The sequence below is a fragment of the Accipiter gentilis genome, chromosome 10, assembly GCF_929443795.1.
Source record: "Accipiter gentilis chromosome 10, bAccGen1.1, whole genome shotgun sequence".
NCBI lineage: Eukaryota > Metazoa > Chordata > Aves > Accipitriformes > Accipitridae > Astur > Astur gentilis.
Window position 1 is genome coordinate 24,625,782 of NC_064889.1, and position 18,030 is coordinate 24,643,811.

At 42.2% G+C, this 18,030-nt stretch overlaps 1 protein-coding gene across 3 annotated transcripts in view; it reads left to right on the forward strand.

Moving 5' to 3' along the window:
- The first annotated feature begins 5,779 nt into the window (after positions 1-5,779).
- PIAS1 (protein inhibitor of activated STAT 1) overlaps positions 5,780-18,030 on the forward strand; it is a 63,428-nt gene continuing 51,177 nt past the window's right edge. For 2 of the 3 annotated variants that reach the window (XM_049813393.1, XM_049813392.1), the window contains exon 1: positions 5,855-5,905. In XM_049813393.1, the coding sequence (XP_049669350.1) occupies positions 5,882-5,905 (24 nt within the window). In that variant the 5' untranslated portion in view covers positions 5,855-5,881. Of the gene's footprint in view, positions 5,906-18,030 lie in introns of all 3 variants that reach the window. The other variant, XM_049813391.1, reaches the window with a different exon arrangement.

An 18,030-nucleotide genomic window follows, 5' to 3' on the forward strand; every position in this document is an offset into this window, starting at 1 on the left:
GAAAATGTCAGCATTTTACTCGTACCATGTGAGCAGAGGAAGCGGGGGAGTAACACGGAACATCATAATAAGGACTCTCAATCAAATTTCTGGAAAAATTAGCACCTTGGGTTTGGGTTTGTTGATGTTTTTTTTTTTTTTTCCTTTTTTTTTCTTTCCCTCACAGAACTTTGCTTATTAGGAGTTATTTAGTATCTGTACAAAGTAACTTCTTAAGCACTGGGACCTTGCAGTCTTACATATAATCACTTTTAATTGGAATGAGAGTTTGTCGCAGGTAAAACCTGGTTTTGTTGATGCTGTAAGCCTGTACAACTTAAAAGTCTGCCTCACCTCTCTGCAGATATTTTGGAAATAGATGTAGCTTTCTGTAGTTTTCTGTCCTCCTGTTTGAATAGTTCTTGGCCAATTTCAAGATTCTGAAGCATCTGACACTCTAGGTATTTGCTTTGATACAGCACCATGCACTTCACAGCTCACTATGGATTGGCAATGGCCTGTTGCAGTTGCTTTTTGCTCTTTCTTCTTGTACTGCATGCACACATTATGAAAATGGGTGCTAATGACAAAAAATCCCAATTGTGATTCAGCAAAGTGGAATTTTGTTGGCAAAAAAATCTGAATTCAACTCAGCCAAAGGAAATGCTTTTACAAGTGTAGATGAATACCTCAGGAATGACCATTTCTTCTCAGAGAATAAACTATTCCAGCTTGAATTAAAAAAAAAGAAAAAAAAAAGAAAAAGATAACAATTCAAATTAAAGCCCAGAGAAAAGTGAACAAAGGTACATACAGAACTAGGTCCATTCAACAGTGGCAGTTGTCCTGGGGTAAAAGTTACAGAAGTGAATTTTAGGTAAGTTAAAATAAATGCTGCAAGGCCAGTAGGATGCTGTTACCTTCGTAGCTTGGCCTGCCTGTAACACGTATGCCTCATTTCAACACAGAAGGCAGTCCCCTATGACATAAAACTCTAGCATAAATGAGTTTTGCTGTTGAGACTGCTGTCGCTGTGTATAAAATTAAGCATGGCATTTTGCATGATACCTCTGTGGTTGGCTCAGAGGTCATCCAGGCACTTTTCTTTTCCTGCACCTGTGCTCTATGAAGGTGCAAAACCTGAAAGGCACCAGGCAGAAAGCAAACAATCGCTGCGATCAGTAGGCTGTGCGCAGTGTGGTCAAGCAGCCGCAGCAGGCTGATCCCCCGGGGAGACGAGTGGGAAGACTTCGCTCTGTTCATCCTCACCTTAAAACGTAGTCTCCTTTTGACATGACAGATACTTCATTTGACTCAGTCCAAATATAGAATAGCTTAATTATGAAGGACAGGCCTTAAGAACATTAGTGGAGCACTATGAGCAAGCACATATCACCCATTGATATTGGAGCGGAAAAGGCTAAGCAAATAGTTTTAAAGAATGGGCTAATTGTTGTGTCTATTACTATTGTCTTGCAGCTGCAATGCTTTGTATAGCAGTATAGTACATAGGGAGCTGAACTTGACTTGGAATGTGTAATTCCAGACAGGCAATACAATATACAGACATTCAAATATCAAGGAGTGCAATTAAAATTTTTAAAGATTTGCAAAAATTGCAATGGGGAAAGAGTTTGTACCATGGCCATGGTAGGCTTTGAGTACTTGGTGTTGTAAACCGCACTCATATGTGTACAGCAATAAGGCAAGTTGATATTTAAGAACTGAAAAAACAGGAAATAGGCAAATAAAGCTGGGATGTGTCATGCTGTAACGCTGCATATGTAATTAAAGATTATAGTAACTAATTTACATATGCTTTCCATATTGCAATACCATTGTTATACCAGGAGATCTAAGGCTATAAAAGAGGTGACATTAACAAAATGGTCCAGTATCTTTCCCTAATTTAGGATTTTATGTGATTAACTCCCCCTCTGTAAATTTTAATAACACAGTCAGTAAAGATGTAATGAATCTTCCTTTTCTAAGCAAGTAGCAGCCCTTGTTTAGGGTCAAATTCGAGAGATGATGGTAACATAACATGATATAATATAATTTAATATAATATTGCACTTGGATGTGAATTAAGGGGGAGATGTGTGTACCAGCCAACTCTCAGTCACTCAACATTGCTGAACTTACTATGCAGCATATTGAGCAATGCCACGTATATAGCTTATAAAGAATGAAATGGACTTATTTTATCTGATATACTGGCTACTCCATTTCCTTCACATACAGCCAAGTAATTTTCACTAAAATGTGCCTCTATGACTTTTTTCTTTCCCCCAGAAAAGGCTATTTCAGTGACGCTTCTAAATGTTTTTTATGCCTCCAACAATCTCAGGAATAAAAGATGTGTTTAATGCCTTGGTCTCGTTTTTCTATCAACAAAGAGAGTCACTGAGAATCTATTGTTAAACAACTTAAGTTATATTCAGGACCAAAAATGTCCCCCATTACTTTTGAGCAGAGAGTAAGTTTGGACTATTAGACAAAGACGGAAAAGTCTTGGAGACTCGGACTAATGAAAACAACATGTTAGTAGAAAAAATGAGTATCTGTTTTAAAAATGTTATTGTGTCTGAACAGGGTTTTAAGCAAGTGAGTTACGTGACACAGTACATTTTTGGGGAGGTTACAGAATAGGAAAATAGAAGAACTGTGGGTGGAAGGTATATTCTGGAAGTCATTTATTTTGCTGCAATATGGCAAAAAGGGGGAAATGACCTTCTGAAAACTGGGAATTGAAAATATCAAAACTTTGAATGGTTGAGGAAAACCCTGATCTTCATTTTTCTCTCTCTCCTGGCCACCCTCCAAAGCTTAAAAGAAAAAATATTGTAGTTTTAGCTCAGAAACAGAGGTGACTGACAACTGGAAGCCTATTTTTGAGGTGTTCTTACCTGCTCCAGTTGCACCTCAGTTGACTACTTGATGGGCATGTCCTTTTGAAATGAAGACAGAATTGTGACAGACCCGAGGGTTGCCATCACTGGCAGAGCTGCAGCAGAGCTGCAGCAACTGAGAGCACCTTTGAAAACTACTGTGTGTTCACAAAGTCTTTTCTTGGCAAAGAAACTATCATCTAAGTCTCAGGAATAGAGAGGAACAAAATTTCATTACGTGTAAATAATTGTCTAAAAATAGAAGCACAGATTGCTTTTCACATTAAGTTCCTTCTTCATACTAAAGTATATACCACATTAAAAAAGAAGTGACTATCAGAAGTCCAAACTGAAAAATAAATGGCCTGTATTAGCTTTGTCTGTAAAAACACTTAACAGTATTTAGGGTGAACCATTCTGAATTGAATATTCTGTATCCTCTCTTCTAGTTAGCTTCCTTATTTTAATGTATCTGAAGACATTCTCAGCCTGTTTTATTTAAAGCAAGTTTTGAAAGAGGACACTGTGGTTTATGGCCATGTGTCAGGTTTGATAGTGTTATGCCATGATTTAGCAAAGCACTTAAGCACATGTCCACATCCCACTGAATTTGGTAGGAAGTGAAGAAGCAGAGGAAAAGCTGTTTGCTGTGCAGCAAACCCCTTTTGGGGGGGGGGGGGGGGGGGAGGAAGCAATTGGGGAAAAAAAAGGATTTGTCTTTATATGATTATAGATATTTTGCCAAATTCTTTAAACTAGACACAAACGCATAGATCATATTAGATCATGATTATTAAACATATTCCATCATTCAAAATGAAGTATTCTAAACTGGGCTGGTTCAGACCACTGAAATAGATCAGCTAATTATGGTACATGTGGGTGTACTGGGTAGTCATCTGACTTTTATTTTTTTAGATATCTTGCCTAGCGCCCTGCCCCCTCCCAAAACCAGCATTTTAGACACTATGATAAGTCTTCATTACATGCAATATTATGCCAGAGTATCAGAGTATTATCACTCATCAGCCTTTTTCTAATTGCTCCTCATTTTCTGAATGCTTCATTTGATATGCCAGTGCTGAACACCAATAACTGTAAGAGAAATCAATGAGAACAGTGGATACTTGGCATATTTGCAATAGAAATGGGATGTGCACATGACCTGGAGGAGAAAGATGGGTACCAGCACGAAGTCAAAAGACGCACCTGGGTTTTCTGTCAATCTGGTCTTGAGACAAAGCTGGGGAATGTTTCTGGGTGAAATGCTTTGAAATGAAATGTTTGGAAAGAGATGTGGGTTGTTTTCCTTTGTTCAGAGAATCAGGACTTTATTCTTACCAATAAACAGCTAAACAGAACTTTATTCTTACCAATAAACAACTAAACAGAACTTTATTCTTACCAATAAACAGGACAGAATCAGGACTTTATTCTTACCAATAAACAGGTATCAAAAAGCTACTTAGTAGAAAGATATTTGATTCCAGTATCACACTCTTCCCTCAATGGAAACTACCTAATTTTAAATTGTGGCTAACTATTCAGGTCACATGGGAGACATAAATTATAATTCAGTAATAATCATGAGTGGTAATTTCTTTACCAGGGATTCCCTGTGTGGCCTCAAGCATGCTTTCTTTAATCTGCAGAGTGGGGACATGAATGCTTGTCTTGCAATGCAAATAATATAAGTAAGTGCTTTCTGAATGTACAACGATGAATTTTGTAGCAGCTATGCAAAAAGAGCAAATTCTGTTTCTCTCTCACTTGAAAGGATGTACAATATTGATGGTGTACAACAAATTTTTTTCTGTCCTATGCATGAAGGCAAAGGCCAAGTGGAGAAAGCGTCATGGCAATCTGTAATTATAACAGAGTAACACGTAGGTAAAAGGAAGCTGAATCAAGCTAAGGTGTGTGACTTAAATGCTAGTATTTAAGCCGATCAACTCCACAACTGATGAAGTAATCTCACCAGTAGCATTTTTGGTATATATTTTTCTCCTCTGCATTATCTGGTCTGCTGTTGCAAGAACCCACATTTTACTCAAAAAATTACACGACACGGGCGTATTTGGATCCAAAAGCTCTGCTCTGATTCTGTAGGCCCTCCTAAAAACACTTGTATCGCTTTTCCGAAGTATGAGGAAAACCCGGGCAAGCTTACGTTGATGCCCTGAACTTCCCCTGCAGTAGCTCAGGGAAATAAAGACTTAACCTTTCCCGCTTTGTGCTGCTGTTCGTACAAATCGGGAGCCGGAGGACGGCTGATGGCAGGACATTCTCCCAGCCGGTCCTGCAGCCGCGGTGCCACCCGCCGCGGCCCAGCAGAGCGGTTCGGCCGGAGCCGGGCACTCACCCTCGGCGTCGGCGGAGCCCGGCCGGCCCGCGCCGCCTCGCTCTCGTCGGGAGAGCGGGGTACCCAGGCGCCCGCTGAGACCCCAACCTAGTCCCGTGCTGTGCCACTCCTAAGGCACTTAAAGCTGCGGACTAAGTTGCAAATTCCAATTTTAATCAACCTATTACTACAAGAATGCGTATCCACCTCTTCCCTCTGGTGACCCTATTCGAGAGGCCCCCGGCAGTCGGGGGCTCTAGCCGGCGCGGCTGAGGAGACCCGCGGCGCGGGCACCCTCAGCGGCCCGGCCTCAGGAACGCTGCGCGCTCTCCCCTCAGCGCCCCGTTCCCCTCACGGAGTGAGCAGCGCGGAAAGCGGGACAGAGGGGGCCGCGCTACCACGGGGAAACTTGCCAGGCAGGGCGGCAGCAGCGGCGACACGCTGCCCCCAGGGCGGATCGGAGATCCCCCACCGAAGACCCAGGGCTGCCCGCAGCCCAGGGGAGGAATCCTGCGGGCCGCTCCCCGCCAGGGACCCCCCGCCCGGCAGAACGCAGAGAAGGGACAAAATGGCGCCGCGATTCAAACGCTGCGCGCTGCGTGCCGGCGGGGGGGTGGCGGGGGGGCGGTGTCCCGGCGGGGTTCACTGCGCCTGCGCCTGGAGTTGCAAGATGGCGGACAGTGCGGAACTAAAGGTAAAGCGCAGCTTCAATTCCCTTCGCGATGCTCCTCGCTGCCGCGCTCGGGGCCGCCGGGGCTGTGCTCCCCTCCGCTCCGGGGGCGAGCCGAGCCGCTGCCGGCGCCGTGCGGCGCCCCGCGGCGCTGCCTTGCCGGGGTGGCTGCGGCGGCGCCCCGCCGGCAGCGGGGGCTGAGGGACGGAGCGGGGCGGGGAGCGGAGCTGTCCTCTTCTCTGCTCTCCTCGCCTCCCGCCCGACCGCTCTCCGCCGGGCAGCCCCGCCGGGCGGCAGCGGGGGAGAGCTCCCCTCAGGGCCGGTGGAGGGGGGCGGTTGGGCTCGGGCCGGGCCGTCGTGGGGGTGAGGGCGGCGGCGGCGGCGACGGCCGGGGGAGCCCCCGGGAGTTGCCAGCGCTGGGCAGCGCGGCTCGGCCGCCCCCGAGGCGGGGGACGGTTCCCTGGGCTCCCCGCAAAGTTTCCAGGGGACTCCCGCCAGCGGCGTCGGGCGGGGAGGGAGCCCCGAGGAACGGCTCTGCCCGCCGTTGACAGGCGGCCGGCTCCTAACGAGCGCCCTCGCCGCCCGGCTGGGCGGGGGAGGGGGGGGGGACCTGCCGGGGGAGCCCCGCTTACCTCGCCCCGCTCCCACCGCGGTAAATAAAGGACGTCACAAGCAGATGTTGAGGAGTTACTTGATGTTAAGCTTGTGGCTGTCCCTGTCATCCTGCGAAACGCATGGAAACCTGGTGCTCCGAAGCACCCTCGAGCGAAGTTATAGCTCCCCGAGTGGGTGAAGCTGGGCGGGGAGGGGGGGTTAGATGGGAGTCTGCCCGGGGTGGAGGAAAGGGAGCAGCTCCGCGTAGCGCATCCCATCAGGTATTTTGAGGAATAGTAGTGGTGGAATAGTGGGTGGCAGGGTATGCATGCTGTGCACCAAAAAAAAAAAAAAAAAAAAAATCCAACAAAAAAGACCCCGGAAAACTTTCCAATCACTTTAACAAGGTGTGTGTGGGTGCAAAGTCTGCCTTGCACACCTGGTGATGTATATAAAAGTCTGAGAGTTTCGTTGCGGTTGTCATAGGGTCATTATTCATCAGGGGGGCTTCTGTCTCATACTTTTAAGTTAATACAGAGAAAGACACAAATCAGAAATGTATTAAATGTGCAACGCAAACTAGAGAATATGTAAAGTATGACTAGGGAAATATTTTGTCTTTCCATAGAGTTTCGCTAGGTCTTAGTTTTCTGTGTATCAAAGGTTTCTTGTGCTTTCATTTTTAGATGCTTAAAGAGCTGTCAGGATGGAAAGAAGTATAAAATCTTGTGTGTGTTCTGACTTTTGGGGGTCTGTGTCTGCCAGGTTAGGATAAATAGATTTTCCTTTAAATCCTCCTCTGGCCTTTGTTTTTCTGGGAATCTTGCAGAGTCTATTGCTCGAGCTGTGTTGTCCCTAAGCCTTTTTTTTTTCAAATTGTGCTTCCCACATAATGAGGTAAAGGGTTGAGATGTGATTCCAGTGTTAAACTTTTGTTAATCTTAGTGTAGCAAATGGAGTAGTGTGTTTTGGTAACTGACTTTTAAGAGTTTTTGATGCACAGTAGCCAGCTTGGGTTTATGTGATGCCTTTACAAGCAAGACTGACTCAAATAGAGTTAAAAGAGAAGAGAGCTAGTTTTACTATGAAAATCAACAATTTATTGATCTTAGGAGCTTTGAAACCTGAAGCCTCGCCTCTTGTCCATCGTGGAGCCTCCGGGCTCTGGGTGGGTATACTTAGGTTGGAGTGCCATTGGTCTGCACAAGCGTAGTGTAGAGGCCTCTCCTTTTCTTCTTCTCTGCAGCTTTACAGGTGGAGCTTTCGTAGAAGTGTATTTGTGTCTCCCTGTCATCCTGGACTTCTTTATTGATCCCTTTCAGAAACCTGCTTCTTGAGAACTGATAGAGAGAAATTATGATTTTTTTTTTTTCTTTCTTTCTTTCAAGTACTGTTTTTGCCTCAGGGATCTGAAGGGTAAATGCCAAACTGACTCGTTTATTTTCAATTTCACTTTGCTGCTCAGGATATGTTGTGGTGCTTGCAAGCTGGGATTGTAGGATGGTAGCGCTGCCTTCTGTGAAAAATTGTTGTTGGGTTTTTTTTGGTAGCTATGGGGGCTTTGCAGTTTACATAAAAAAATAGTTACTTCATAAATTCATGTTTTGAAGAATTCCAATACATTATTTTCTTTTCTTTAGACTGTACAAAGAGGTGTGTGGGTGTGTCCTCTGTCAGGAAGGAGAGGGAAAGACAAGGGGACATGAAATTTATGCTTAGAGTTTGTAGCTGTCACATACTGGTTTTCCAGAATTAGTAAAGCTCAGTTATTAGGTACTGGATGAGGTGAGTGCTCCTTGGAAAAATGTGGCTAATGGAAAGCTGTTATATCGTAGTTGGGTGCAGTGGGTATTTTTAAGCAGGAATGCATTCCCAGAAAACGTGTCTTTAAGTTCTTTCTTTTTTTGAAAGTCGAAAGGTGACTGAGGGAGGGTTTGTGATTAAGACTCTGCTATCTGAAGAATGAACAGTGAATTCCTTTAATTATTTTGATTTTCTTAGGTAAAGTCTTTTCACCTCTCTCCTTTCATTAATTAGCAAATGGCATTGATTTCAGATTTAGTGACCTTTAAAAACTAAAATAAAATGTAATAGTTGCACAGTAACTCACTTGCCTTGCCATATAGTCTGTCAGAAAAACTTAGTCAAGTTTCTAAAACTTTCTTGCCTTCCCGTGTAAAGAACCATGGGGGTATATGTGGGTAATGTACACACATGTAAATTGGGGAGTGTGATATAACAGGTGGTGTTACCAAATGCACAAAATAAATGAAATAAAAGTTCTTGCTTCCTCCAGAAAAACAGTGATCATTCTTACTTGCCATAATTTTCATAGAGTTCTAAATCATGAAATAGCGTTTCCTGTAATGTATTTTCTTACCATGATCAAGAGTATTTCAGTCTCTTGCCCCATTTGAGAATGTTTGTCCTGCTGGGAATAAAAAATCAGATAAATCAAACATAGTTTGCAGATCCCAGACTTGTAAGGTTACTGAATTCTTTGGGACTCTTGAAGCTTTGGATAAATTGAACCAGTATGTTTTCATTTCTGCTGATGAAACAAGGTAACCGAAAGTCTGTTTTTCTGTGGATTACCTCCCTAACTCTATAGGCTGAGGCATATGTGAATTTTCCTCATCTTAATTACTATTCCTGTATAATTGCATACAGACTCTAATTTATCTCAAGGTAAGCTATTTAAAGCTCTTTCTAATTGGAAGGAGTACACTTGAGTGATTAAATCTTTCCTTCAATATTTCTTACATCTCTTTAAATTGGTTATTAGATTGTTGTGATCTTTGCCTTCTACTCAAGTCTTTTGGAAATCATTACACAGTTTGCAATAATCAATTCAATTATACATGGATCAAAGAATGAAAAAGAAAAGCTTATGTTCTAGTATTGTCATTCTTGATACTGTCCTAAGAAGCTGGTTTGGAAAGCACATGCTGGGAGGTTTTCTCCTTTGTTCTCTCTCCTTTTAAGAAAGTGCCTTTGGGGATTGAAGAGATCCCTGGTGTGTTTCTTGTTAGACACAATTTATACTTAAAAAAAAAAAAAAAAGTGAGCCAAGAGTTTGAATGAAAATTCATAATAGCATTTCCACACAATGGTGATGAAAACAAACCATTTAAAAATACTCAGTTGGGAAATACCCCCCCCCCCTCCCCCCCCCCGGCTAAATACAGGGAAGCAGTTTTTTGAGGGGGAGAGGCTAGTAGCACAGCTTCCAGGTGGTGGTAATAGTGACAAATGGATCTCTGGTATGGAAATGCAGTTGTGTTAAATTGCATTGTCAGGGCTAATAATTGTAAGCTACCTATTTCAGTGTTCAATTAGAATTTTACTCTTCTGTATTATGCGCTATTTTTGCTTAATCCTTTTTTAAGTTGCTGGGGTTGCGTGTTTCTGTGATTAAAGTCAATATAATCCACTTCTCATTGTTATCTCAGTCCATGGATTACGTTATTTTCATGCCTGTAATTTGTTGTATGTCAGTATAATTGTATTTTTAACTGTATTTTGGTCTAGGTATCTTTTTTGAGCTTTTGGTCTTCAACACTGGATTGCAGATATCAGATAAATAAAATTGGCAGCTGCGCGTCACTGCTTAACTGTCAAAGCCCCAATCCATAACACTTATTTATTGCCAATAAAAAACAGATTGCGTGTTGCGTACGCGTAAACATACTGTCAGCACACTTCTAGTATAAACCCCCCACGAACATTAGGGTAGTATTTCCTGGAAGTATTTGTAGGCCTATGCAGGTGAAATTCTTATTCATTGACACTTGTGAGAAGGAAGGAAGGTATAAGAACCTGTAGATCATAGTAGTTATTTTTAATGGATTTACAGTTAATTTCTCTTTCGGTTATAAAGGTATTTAGAAATTACAGTTAAAAGGCTTAGAAGCTAAGAAGCAGGTAGAAGATGCATCTTATTTAGCTTTATTCCGTGAGAATAAGAGAAAAAATGTTACCCTAGGGAGGGGAAGAGCTCAGGACTGCTTGGCCATTGATAAGAATGTTTATGGATCAGACAGACACATACGACAAATATTTAAAAGCATCCCATGAAGCAGGGTGTAGATGGTTAAGATATCTTCAGATACTGCAGTTATTTATAGGGATGTAGATGACTGGTATGGTTTATACTCTGACCTGCATACATATAGAGCACAAAGATAAGTGCAGACTTGTCACTAATGTGTTTGGCATGGTGGATTTCAGTTCCTGTAATCGGTTCTCGTAGAAGTCAACATCTGATCATTTTTCTCTTTAGTGCCATTATAGTGAAAAACAAAACAGAACTTCCAAACACTTGAGACGTGAGTGCTCCCTGTAATTGTTCTGAGATACCCCCAGCTCTCTCCGATCCTCGGAGTGCCTAGCTGCTGCATTTCTCTGAAGCATCTCTTGTAATCCTTGTTGACTGTAGTAATACTCATGAGTGAGTTTGGGGCTTAACATGAGGGTTAGTTGGCTGGTGGACTCCATCAATGTGGGGTTCATTGGTCTCTGCTGAAACTACTGAATTTGAAGTAATATTACTGCTGTGAATCAACATTTTGAAAGGGTTACTTTGTGGGGCCTTGGGATCACCCAGTGTCCCAGAGGATTTGTGGCTGGAAAATGGATTGGATCTCTTGCAGCTTTTCTCTTACATGGTGATACTGGTGTTTGGCCCTTTGGCTCCACAAGGAAAGAACTCTACCTACAAACTTTAAGTTGTCTCAGAAATGGTTGTTTAATTTTGCTGCTGTGCCTCCACTATAGAAACTTTTGCTTTGATGAAAGATGTTACAGGTGCCCTTCTAATGGACAAACGCTTTATCGCCCTCCATAAAAAGTAGTAAAAGCCTTCTGAAAGCCACAATTTCAGTGAAGAATGCAAACATGGTTTTTATGTTAAAGAGTTGTTGATAAATACTTTGTGTGTCTTTTGTAGTCCAGCTGCCTCAGCTCATGCTGTCCCCTGTAAGTAAGAACTTCACCTCTGGTTAACACACAAATATGCCTGCAAGAATCACAGAGGTATTTTTGCCCTGTTCTTTAGGGGGGAGAAAAGGGAAAATGTATTGTTTGGGTGACTGCTGTGACACATGCCTGGGCAGCTGAATTTCGGAATCCTCTTGATCAAGCTCAGGTATTGATTGTCTCGTTGCTCTGTCACTATTCCAGCTCTGTGTAGACCAATAAACGCTGGGAGTGTTGGTTTGGGCTTTTAAAAATGAAGGTGATTGGATTTTATGATGCAAAAATTGCATGTAGTACCTTCGATGGTGGTCTGTTCATGAAAATATATGCCTTTCTTAAAAGTAGATTCTTTTGCTAGTTAAAGGGAGGGGGGATGAGGAGAAGAAAGGAGCTCCAGTAGCTTACAAAAGGGTGCTTATTTCTGTAATTTTAGTCAACACTATCAAAGCCATTTTGAGCAACTAGTCACTGCTGTAAAATTTGGCTATTTCGAAGTAAATTAGAAGCTTTGGGGCTACAACAAAAAGTAGATGATGTTAAACCTTTGAAAATGAGAATATATAGAGTTGAGGATGGGGATGGGAGATGTTACTTTACCTAGCCTTGTTCTGATCTTCCAAATTTTCAATAGTCACCAGAACCAAATGAAACCAGGTAACATTATTTTATTGTTCTCTGTGTGCTGTGTCTCTGTGTCTGTAATACAGACCTTTCTATTGTCATTTCTTTTCTTACTGTTTTGCTGAGACTCCTGCATCTGTTGCAGCTGTATTGATCCAGGAGTTTGTCAGCAATTTGCTTAATCTTACTTTCCTGTTGGGATTAGAGATGGGTATAGATGTACTGCCATGTCTCCCCTGTTATATTCTGTCCCTTAGCATATACTGGAGGGATACCAGAGTGCTTTGTAAGCAAGCATTGTATTCCAAGACTAGGGGAGAGTAAGAATTAGCAGAAGGTGGGGTATTATGGGGCTTGTCTAGAATATGTGAAACAAAGAAATGAAAAGGTAGTATACAATTAGACCAAAGGTCAACCTAAGCTTGACCTTTATCTCTATAGGAGATGATATACAAGAGAGTTATATAGGAAGTGGCATGATAATTAATGGAGAAGGAAAAGAAGCCTTTTAAAGCCATTGCTTGGTAAGGATAGAGTCCTAGGCTCTACAGCAAAGACTCTGTGGGTATGCTAAAGTTTATTTAGCGTGGAAAGCAGGTAAGTGTTACTTGCTTTATGTGCATCACTGAAGATTGCTCTGTAGTGAACTTCCCTTGTTTTGTTTAGGAAATGGTAATGAGCTTTCTGGATACATGCTAATAAACATGTATGAGTTCTGCCTCCTCTCTGCTTCTGCCAGGACTGCATGGGCTGTAGGTAATGCTTCAGTTGCCATTTTCCATCTTAGAAGTACGTTTAACAGCAGGAGAGAGTAACAAAGGGGGAATTTCAACCTCTACTCTGCTTTGGAGGTGATATGCAGCCAACAACTTTTCCGGAATAGTAAGCTGTGAAGCACCCCTTTATCTCTGTAGATATTTTCTTCCCTATGCCTTGCATGTATGTAGTGTATACTGAGTGCTTTTTCCCCAGTTTCCAGCCCAGGTATGATTTGTTGGGATTGTCAGGATACTTAAGTAATACAGAGAGAAATCATGGCCAGCAATGCAGATGCAATGAGAGTTTCCAGCATTTCTTTTTTCCTTACAGACTAGTATGTCATAATGAAAAATTGTTGTTATTGGAAATTAGCTCACTGTTAGTATCTAGCGTAAGATTCTAGATAGGAGTAGGAGTTCAGTAGGACTCTCCTGTTAGCTTTTCTTAGTGTTATTTTCAGCTTGACATCTAGTTGCTCCCTTGATCCTGACCATAGATTGTTTGGTAATTTTGGTTGGAAGGGACCTTGGGAAATCTCCAGTCCAACCTCCCGCTCAAAGCAGGATCAGCTATGAGGTCAGAACAGGTCACTCAGGACTTTATGCAGTCTGGTCTTAAACCTCCAAGGATGGAGACTGCACAACCTCTGTGGGCAATGTCTTCCACAGCTTAACTGTTCTCATGGTAAAAACAGTTTTGTTTTGTTTTGTTTTTTTATATCCAGCCTGAACCTCTTATTTCAGCTTGTGCCTGTTGTCTCACATTCTCCTGCTGTGGACCTCTGTGAAGATCCTGGCTCTGTTTTCTCAGTGACATGAGAAAATGTTGGACATGTCCTTCACACGTTGGAAGGTTCCCATTAGATTCCTCCAAAGCCTTCTCTTTGCCAGGCTGAATAAGCCCTGTTCCCCCAGCCTCTTGCCAGGTCATCTTGCTGTACCTCACATCTTTGACAGTAAGATACCAGCAGCTTGTTTGGGGATGGGATTGGGGCAGATGATTCCATGCTACAGATGTAGTTCTTGAGGATTTTTTACTCCTGTGGATTTCTGTTGGTGGAGATGTATTACAAAATCCTTAACATCCTCAGAAATGTGCAAAAGTAGTTCCTGAGTCTGTTGACTGGTATCACTGGAAAAGATGGAGGTTGCTTCAAAAAATTAGCTTTCAAAAGCAGTGAATCTTCTGAGGGCAGATGATGACAGATGACAGACAGTAGGTAGACATCTCTTTACCAGGAGGCTCCATAGGATTCTTGTCCATTTTGAAAATTGGTATACCAAGCTCTCCCACTCTTTCCCTCTCTCCCATTAAATGCATGGTTATTAAACAGATGGAAAACTGAGCTCAGTCTCCTTACTGCTTGGTTGCAGTATTGCCTTCACTTCCTGAAGATGCATCTTATGTGGCCACAGCCATTTGAGTGTGCAAACATATGTGATAAATGTTCTCAGAAATTTGTGTTGGGCACAAGTTAAGTCATAATCTTTGGGCAGAGCTGAGATTAGAGGCCTGGTTTTCTAAGATGGGTTTATACTAGGAAAAAACCAGTTCTCTTCTAGAGATGACAAAGTGTAAAACTACAGAGTGCTTTAGGTACACTAGAATTTTATGTTGAAGCTGTAGGGGTTTGTATTCACGGTGGTTCTTCCACTGGGCACGTACTCAAGCTGCCAGCCACAATTGTGGCTTTACCTTTCCATACTGTACAGCTCATTATTGAGCAGCTGTAGGATCCATTGTATGCAGGTGGTGTTGTTTGCAATAGGGTGCCTTAGGTCCATCAGATTTCAGCCTTGGCCCTCTTCACTGTGTATTTGCTTGATGCTGCTGTTCTTGAGGCTCCCAAAGGGGGGCAGATCAGCAGCTGAGCCAAAAGGCAGAGTTTAGGAAAATAATTTATCCCTAGTTGCTTCTGGGATTAAAATTGACTCTGTGTATCTCTGCAGAACAACTGGTAGTCCTGGGAGTCATTTTACTGGTCTAGTCTAATCTTGGTCCTTCTGCATATTGGTTTGATCAGCATAGCCATCTATGCAAGGTACCTCCAGCTTTGTTTTGCATGCGACAGTGCCAGAGCTTCTTCCTGAGAAAGTGCATCTTTTTTCTTAAGAAAAGCATCTCAGCTTTTTTTTGCTGTGTAAGCAGATAGCTTACATTCACTGTCCAGCCACATGAAATTTACTGTCCCTTAAAGCGGGAGAGTCATTTGAGAATTGGGGCTGAAACTTCCTGCTTACCTTCATGTACAGTCTTCTGCAAGATGTTCCTCCCGCCCTCTGTGTAGAGCAGGGTCTGAACTTAGCAAGGCCACTCTGTTCAGCTTTTCAAATGAAACCATTATTAGTTCACATGCAGAATAGAGTATAGAATGGAAATAGCAGTGAACATAGTTTTGTTTGGCAATTTAGCATAGGTGCAGCTCACTAGTATTTATTTTTTTAAAAAGCAGATATAAGCAGGGGCCAAATACAATAGGGATAATGTGTTCGGTTCAGGTGAAACCTCTAATCTGAGCCACAGGATTGTGGCTGTAAAAAGCCACAATTGTGTTGCGATTGTGTTGTAAAAAGTTGTGTGGATGAGAATGTTTTCTGATACATTAATTTCTCATATTGTTTCTTGAGACTCCCTTGACAAAATGATGTCACTTCTGTGCAGATGTTGTATCTTGTTTCCCTGGTGCAAAATAAGAGTCTTTGAAACTGTCCAAGTATTTGTGTAGATTTTCATCTTATTGAAAAATCTGTTAGAGACAGCTCTGCTCAGGCTATCTGTGGAGTTGTTAGTGCACCTATAAATATATTGCACCAAAATGAGAAATGTAGAAACTTCATCAGCAGTACAGAAACAAAGCTGTTCTTTTCTGTAGGTTCCGTGTCGATTTAGCAGTATCTCGTCAGTGAATATGCTGAGGCCACTTGATGGCAGGGCTTCAAATTTTTTTAATTAAGTATCAGAACTGTTGTCGGTTTGAATTAAAAGTATTTTAGATAATGTTTTTCTAAAGGGTGTACACACAGGTTTTCAGTTAATTTCCACTTTTGCCTCTTTGGTGTTAAAATTTGACTCTTTCAGTTGAGAAGTAACATTTTTAGAGGCTCTTGACAATGTCACTTGGGTTACTGAGGAAATGGCTAAAAATAAATATGCATAATAAACTGAATCTTAAGAATGTAAAAGTAGCTGTACTGGTTCAGACCAACGGTCCATCTGGCTCAGTATTTTCTCCTACAGCTTCCAGAAGTGAGTGCGTAGGGAAAAATGAAAACAGGACAAAGTATGAGAGATAACTGTCACCTCCCTGCAATATTCTCCTGGTCTCCAGCTATTTTCAGCTCAGTCCTCTGAATGCAATGGGGGCTACTAGCTGGGCAAGCCATAATAAATATATTTGCCAAGTGCCTGTCCAGGTTCCTCTTGAACCTTATATAAGCTTATTTTGTTCACAGTGTTTTGGTAGGGATTTCTGTTGTTCTGCTGCTTGCTGTGTGAGGAGCCTCCTCATTTTGTTTTGAGCCTGATTCCAGCCAGCTTCATCCACTGGTCACTATATTGTGTAATAAAAGAGCCTGAACAGCTGATCCCTGTCCACTCTCCTTGTGCTGTTCATGGTTTTCTAGATTGCTGTCATATATCTGTGCCCATGTTCTCTATTTTTTTATGTTGAAAAGTCTTAGCTTTTGCTATTTCTTAATTAGGGAAGTCATGCTGGACTTCTGTTATCCTTCCGTGAACATTTCCACTTCTAATATGTGTGTGTGTATATATATTTTTTATAAGATCAGACCATCAAAACCTTGAGACACTTTGAGATCTGGGTGAACCAGGGATTTATATAGTGTATAATGATTTCTCATTTGCTCTTGGTTCCCTTTCTAATGATTTCTAACAATGTGTTTGACTGCTACTGAGCTGATGTTTTCATATGTCTGTTTATCTTGGGCCCAGGAGCTTGCTCTAGTGTGGTAAAGGTCATCCCAGAGCCCATCACTTTATATGTAAAGCTAGCTCTGTCTGGTCTGGTTTTCCCCATAGGCATCACTTTACATTTATGTACATGAATTGCTCTGTCACTGAGGTCTTTCACTGATTCTGCAGTTTGCCTTCATCCTTACGACCTCGTCATATTGTTAGCAACTTTGTCACCCCACTGATCACTTCGTTTTCTAGGTCGTTAACGAATAGGTTAAGCTACATGTGCCAGCATAGGCCCTTGCAGAACTCCATGCGTGACCTTCCTCTATTGTTTGGTCTTGGAACAACTCGGAAACATTGGTAATAGAAGAACTTTGAATAGCAAGCTAAGGATCTATGGCCTGCTTTTTTAAAAAGAACAGTATTAATGCTGTAAGAATATCCAGCTTGTGTGTGCGGACTGGATTTTCATAGTTTCCTTTGACCTGTACTATTCTGTTGTTTTTAAACATATGTAGAACTCTGAGGTGGTGCCAAGCTGTTTTAAGGGGAAGCAGAGATGTGTTGAAACTTGTTTCCTATGTTCAGTTAACTAGAAAAGTTCTCTAAAAATGTGCCTTTGTTTTTCAGAGTACATTCACAGAGCTTAGTAAAGGGCTCAAGCTAAATATTAGTTGATTAACTGCAATGACTCCTTCATTCCTTGGGCTTGTGCATGACTGATGTCTTGATGCCTCTATTTTTATTTTTTCCCCAGTACTGGACTGGCCTTTGCTTTTGACTTAGAGGCTGAGCAAGGTTGTGAAGTAATACGATGATTACAACATCCTTACCTGGAAATGGAAGCTATATGTTACTTAGTGAGTCTTATCAGGAGGCAAAAGGGTGAAGACACTTTGTACTAAAATACTAGGCTGAAACCCAGAAAATGCTTCGTTTTGTCATGAGATCCTAAATAATCTGCCCCCCACCCCGGTCCCTTGGCCGGTATATGTAAAAAGGGACGGGCAGAGTATAAATTCATGAACATGTGAGAGTCATTCAAATTACGTTAATGAGCTGCAAAAGCCTTGTATATATGCAAATTCCTATTCAGAGTGGGATTTGGATGAGTGTGGTTAATGAGGTGGGGCAATAGTTTGGTCAGTAAGGATGAAAAGGAGCAGTGACTGGAGCAGCATCCTCCCTCTGCCCTGCGAGTGGTGTGGGAGTTTGGGGGGAGGCAGCTCACTGCAGGGTGGGAAAAGTAAGGGAGTGTTTGTATCTGCAGTTAGTGCTAC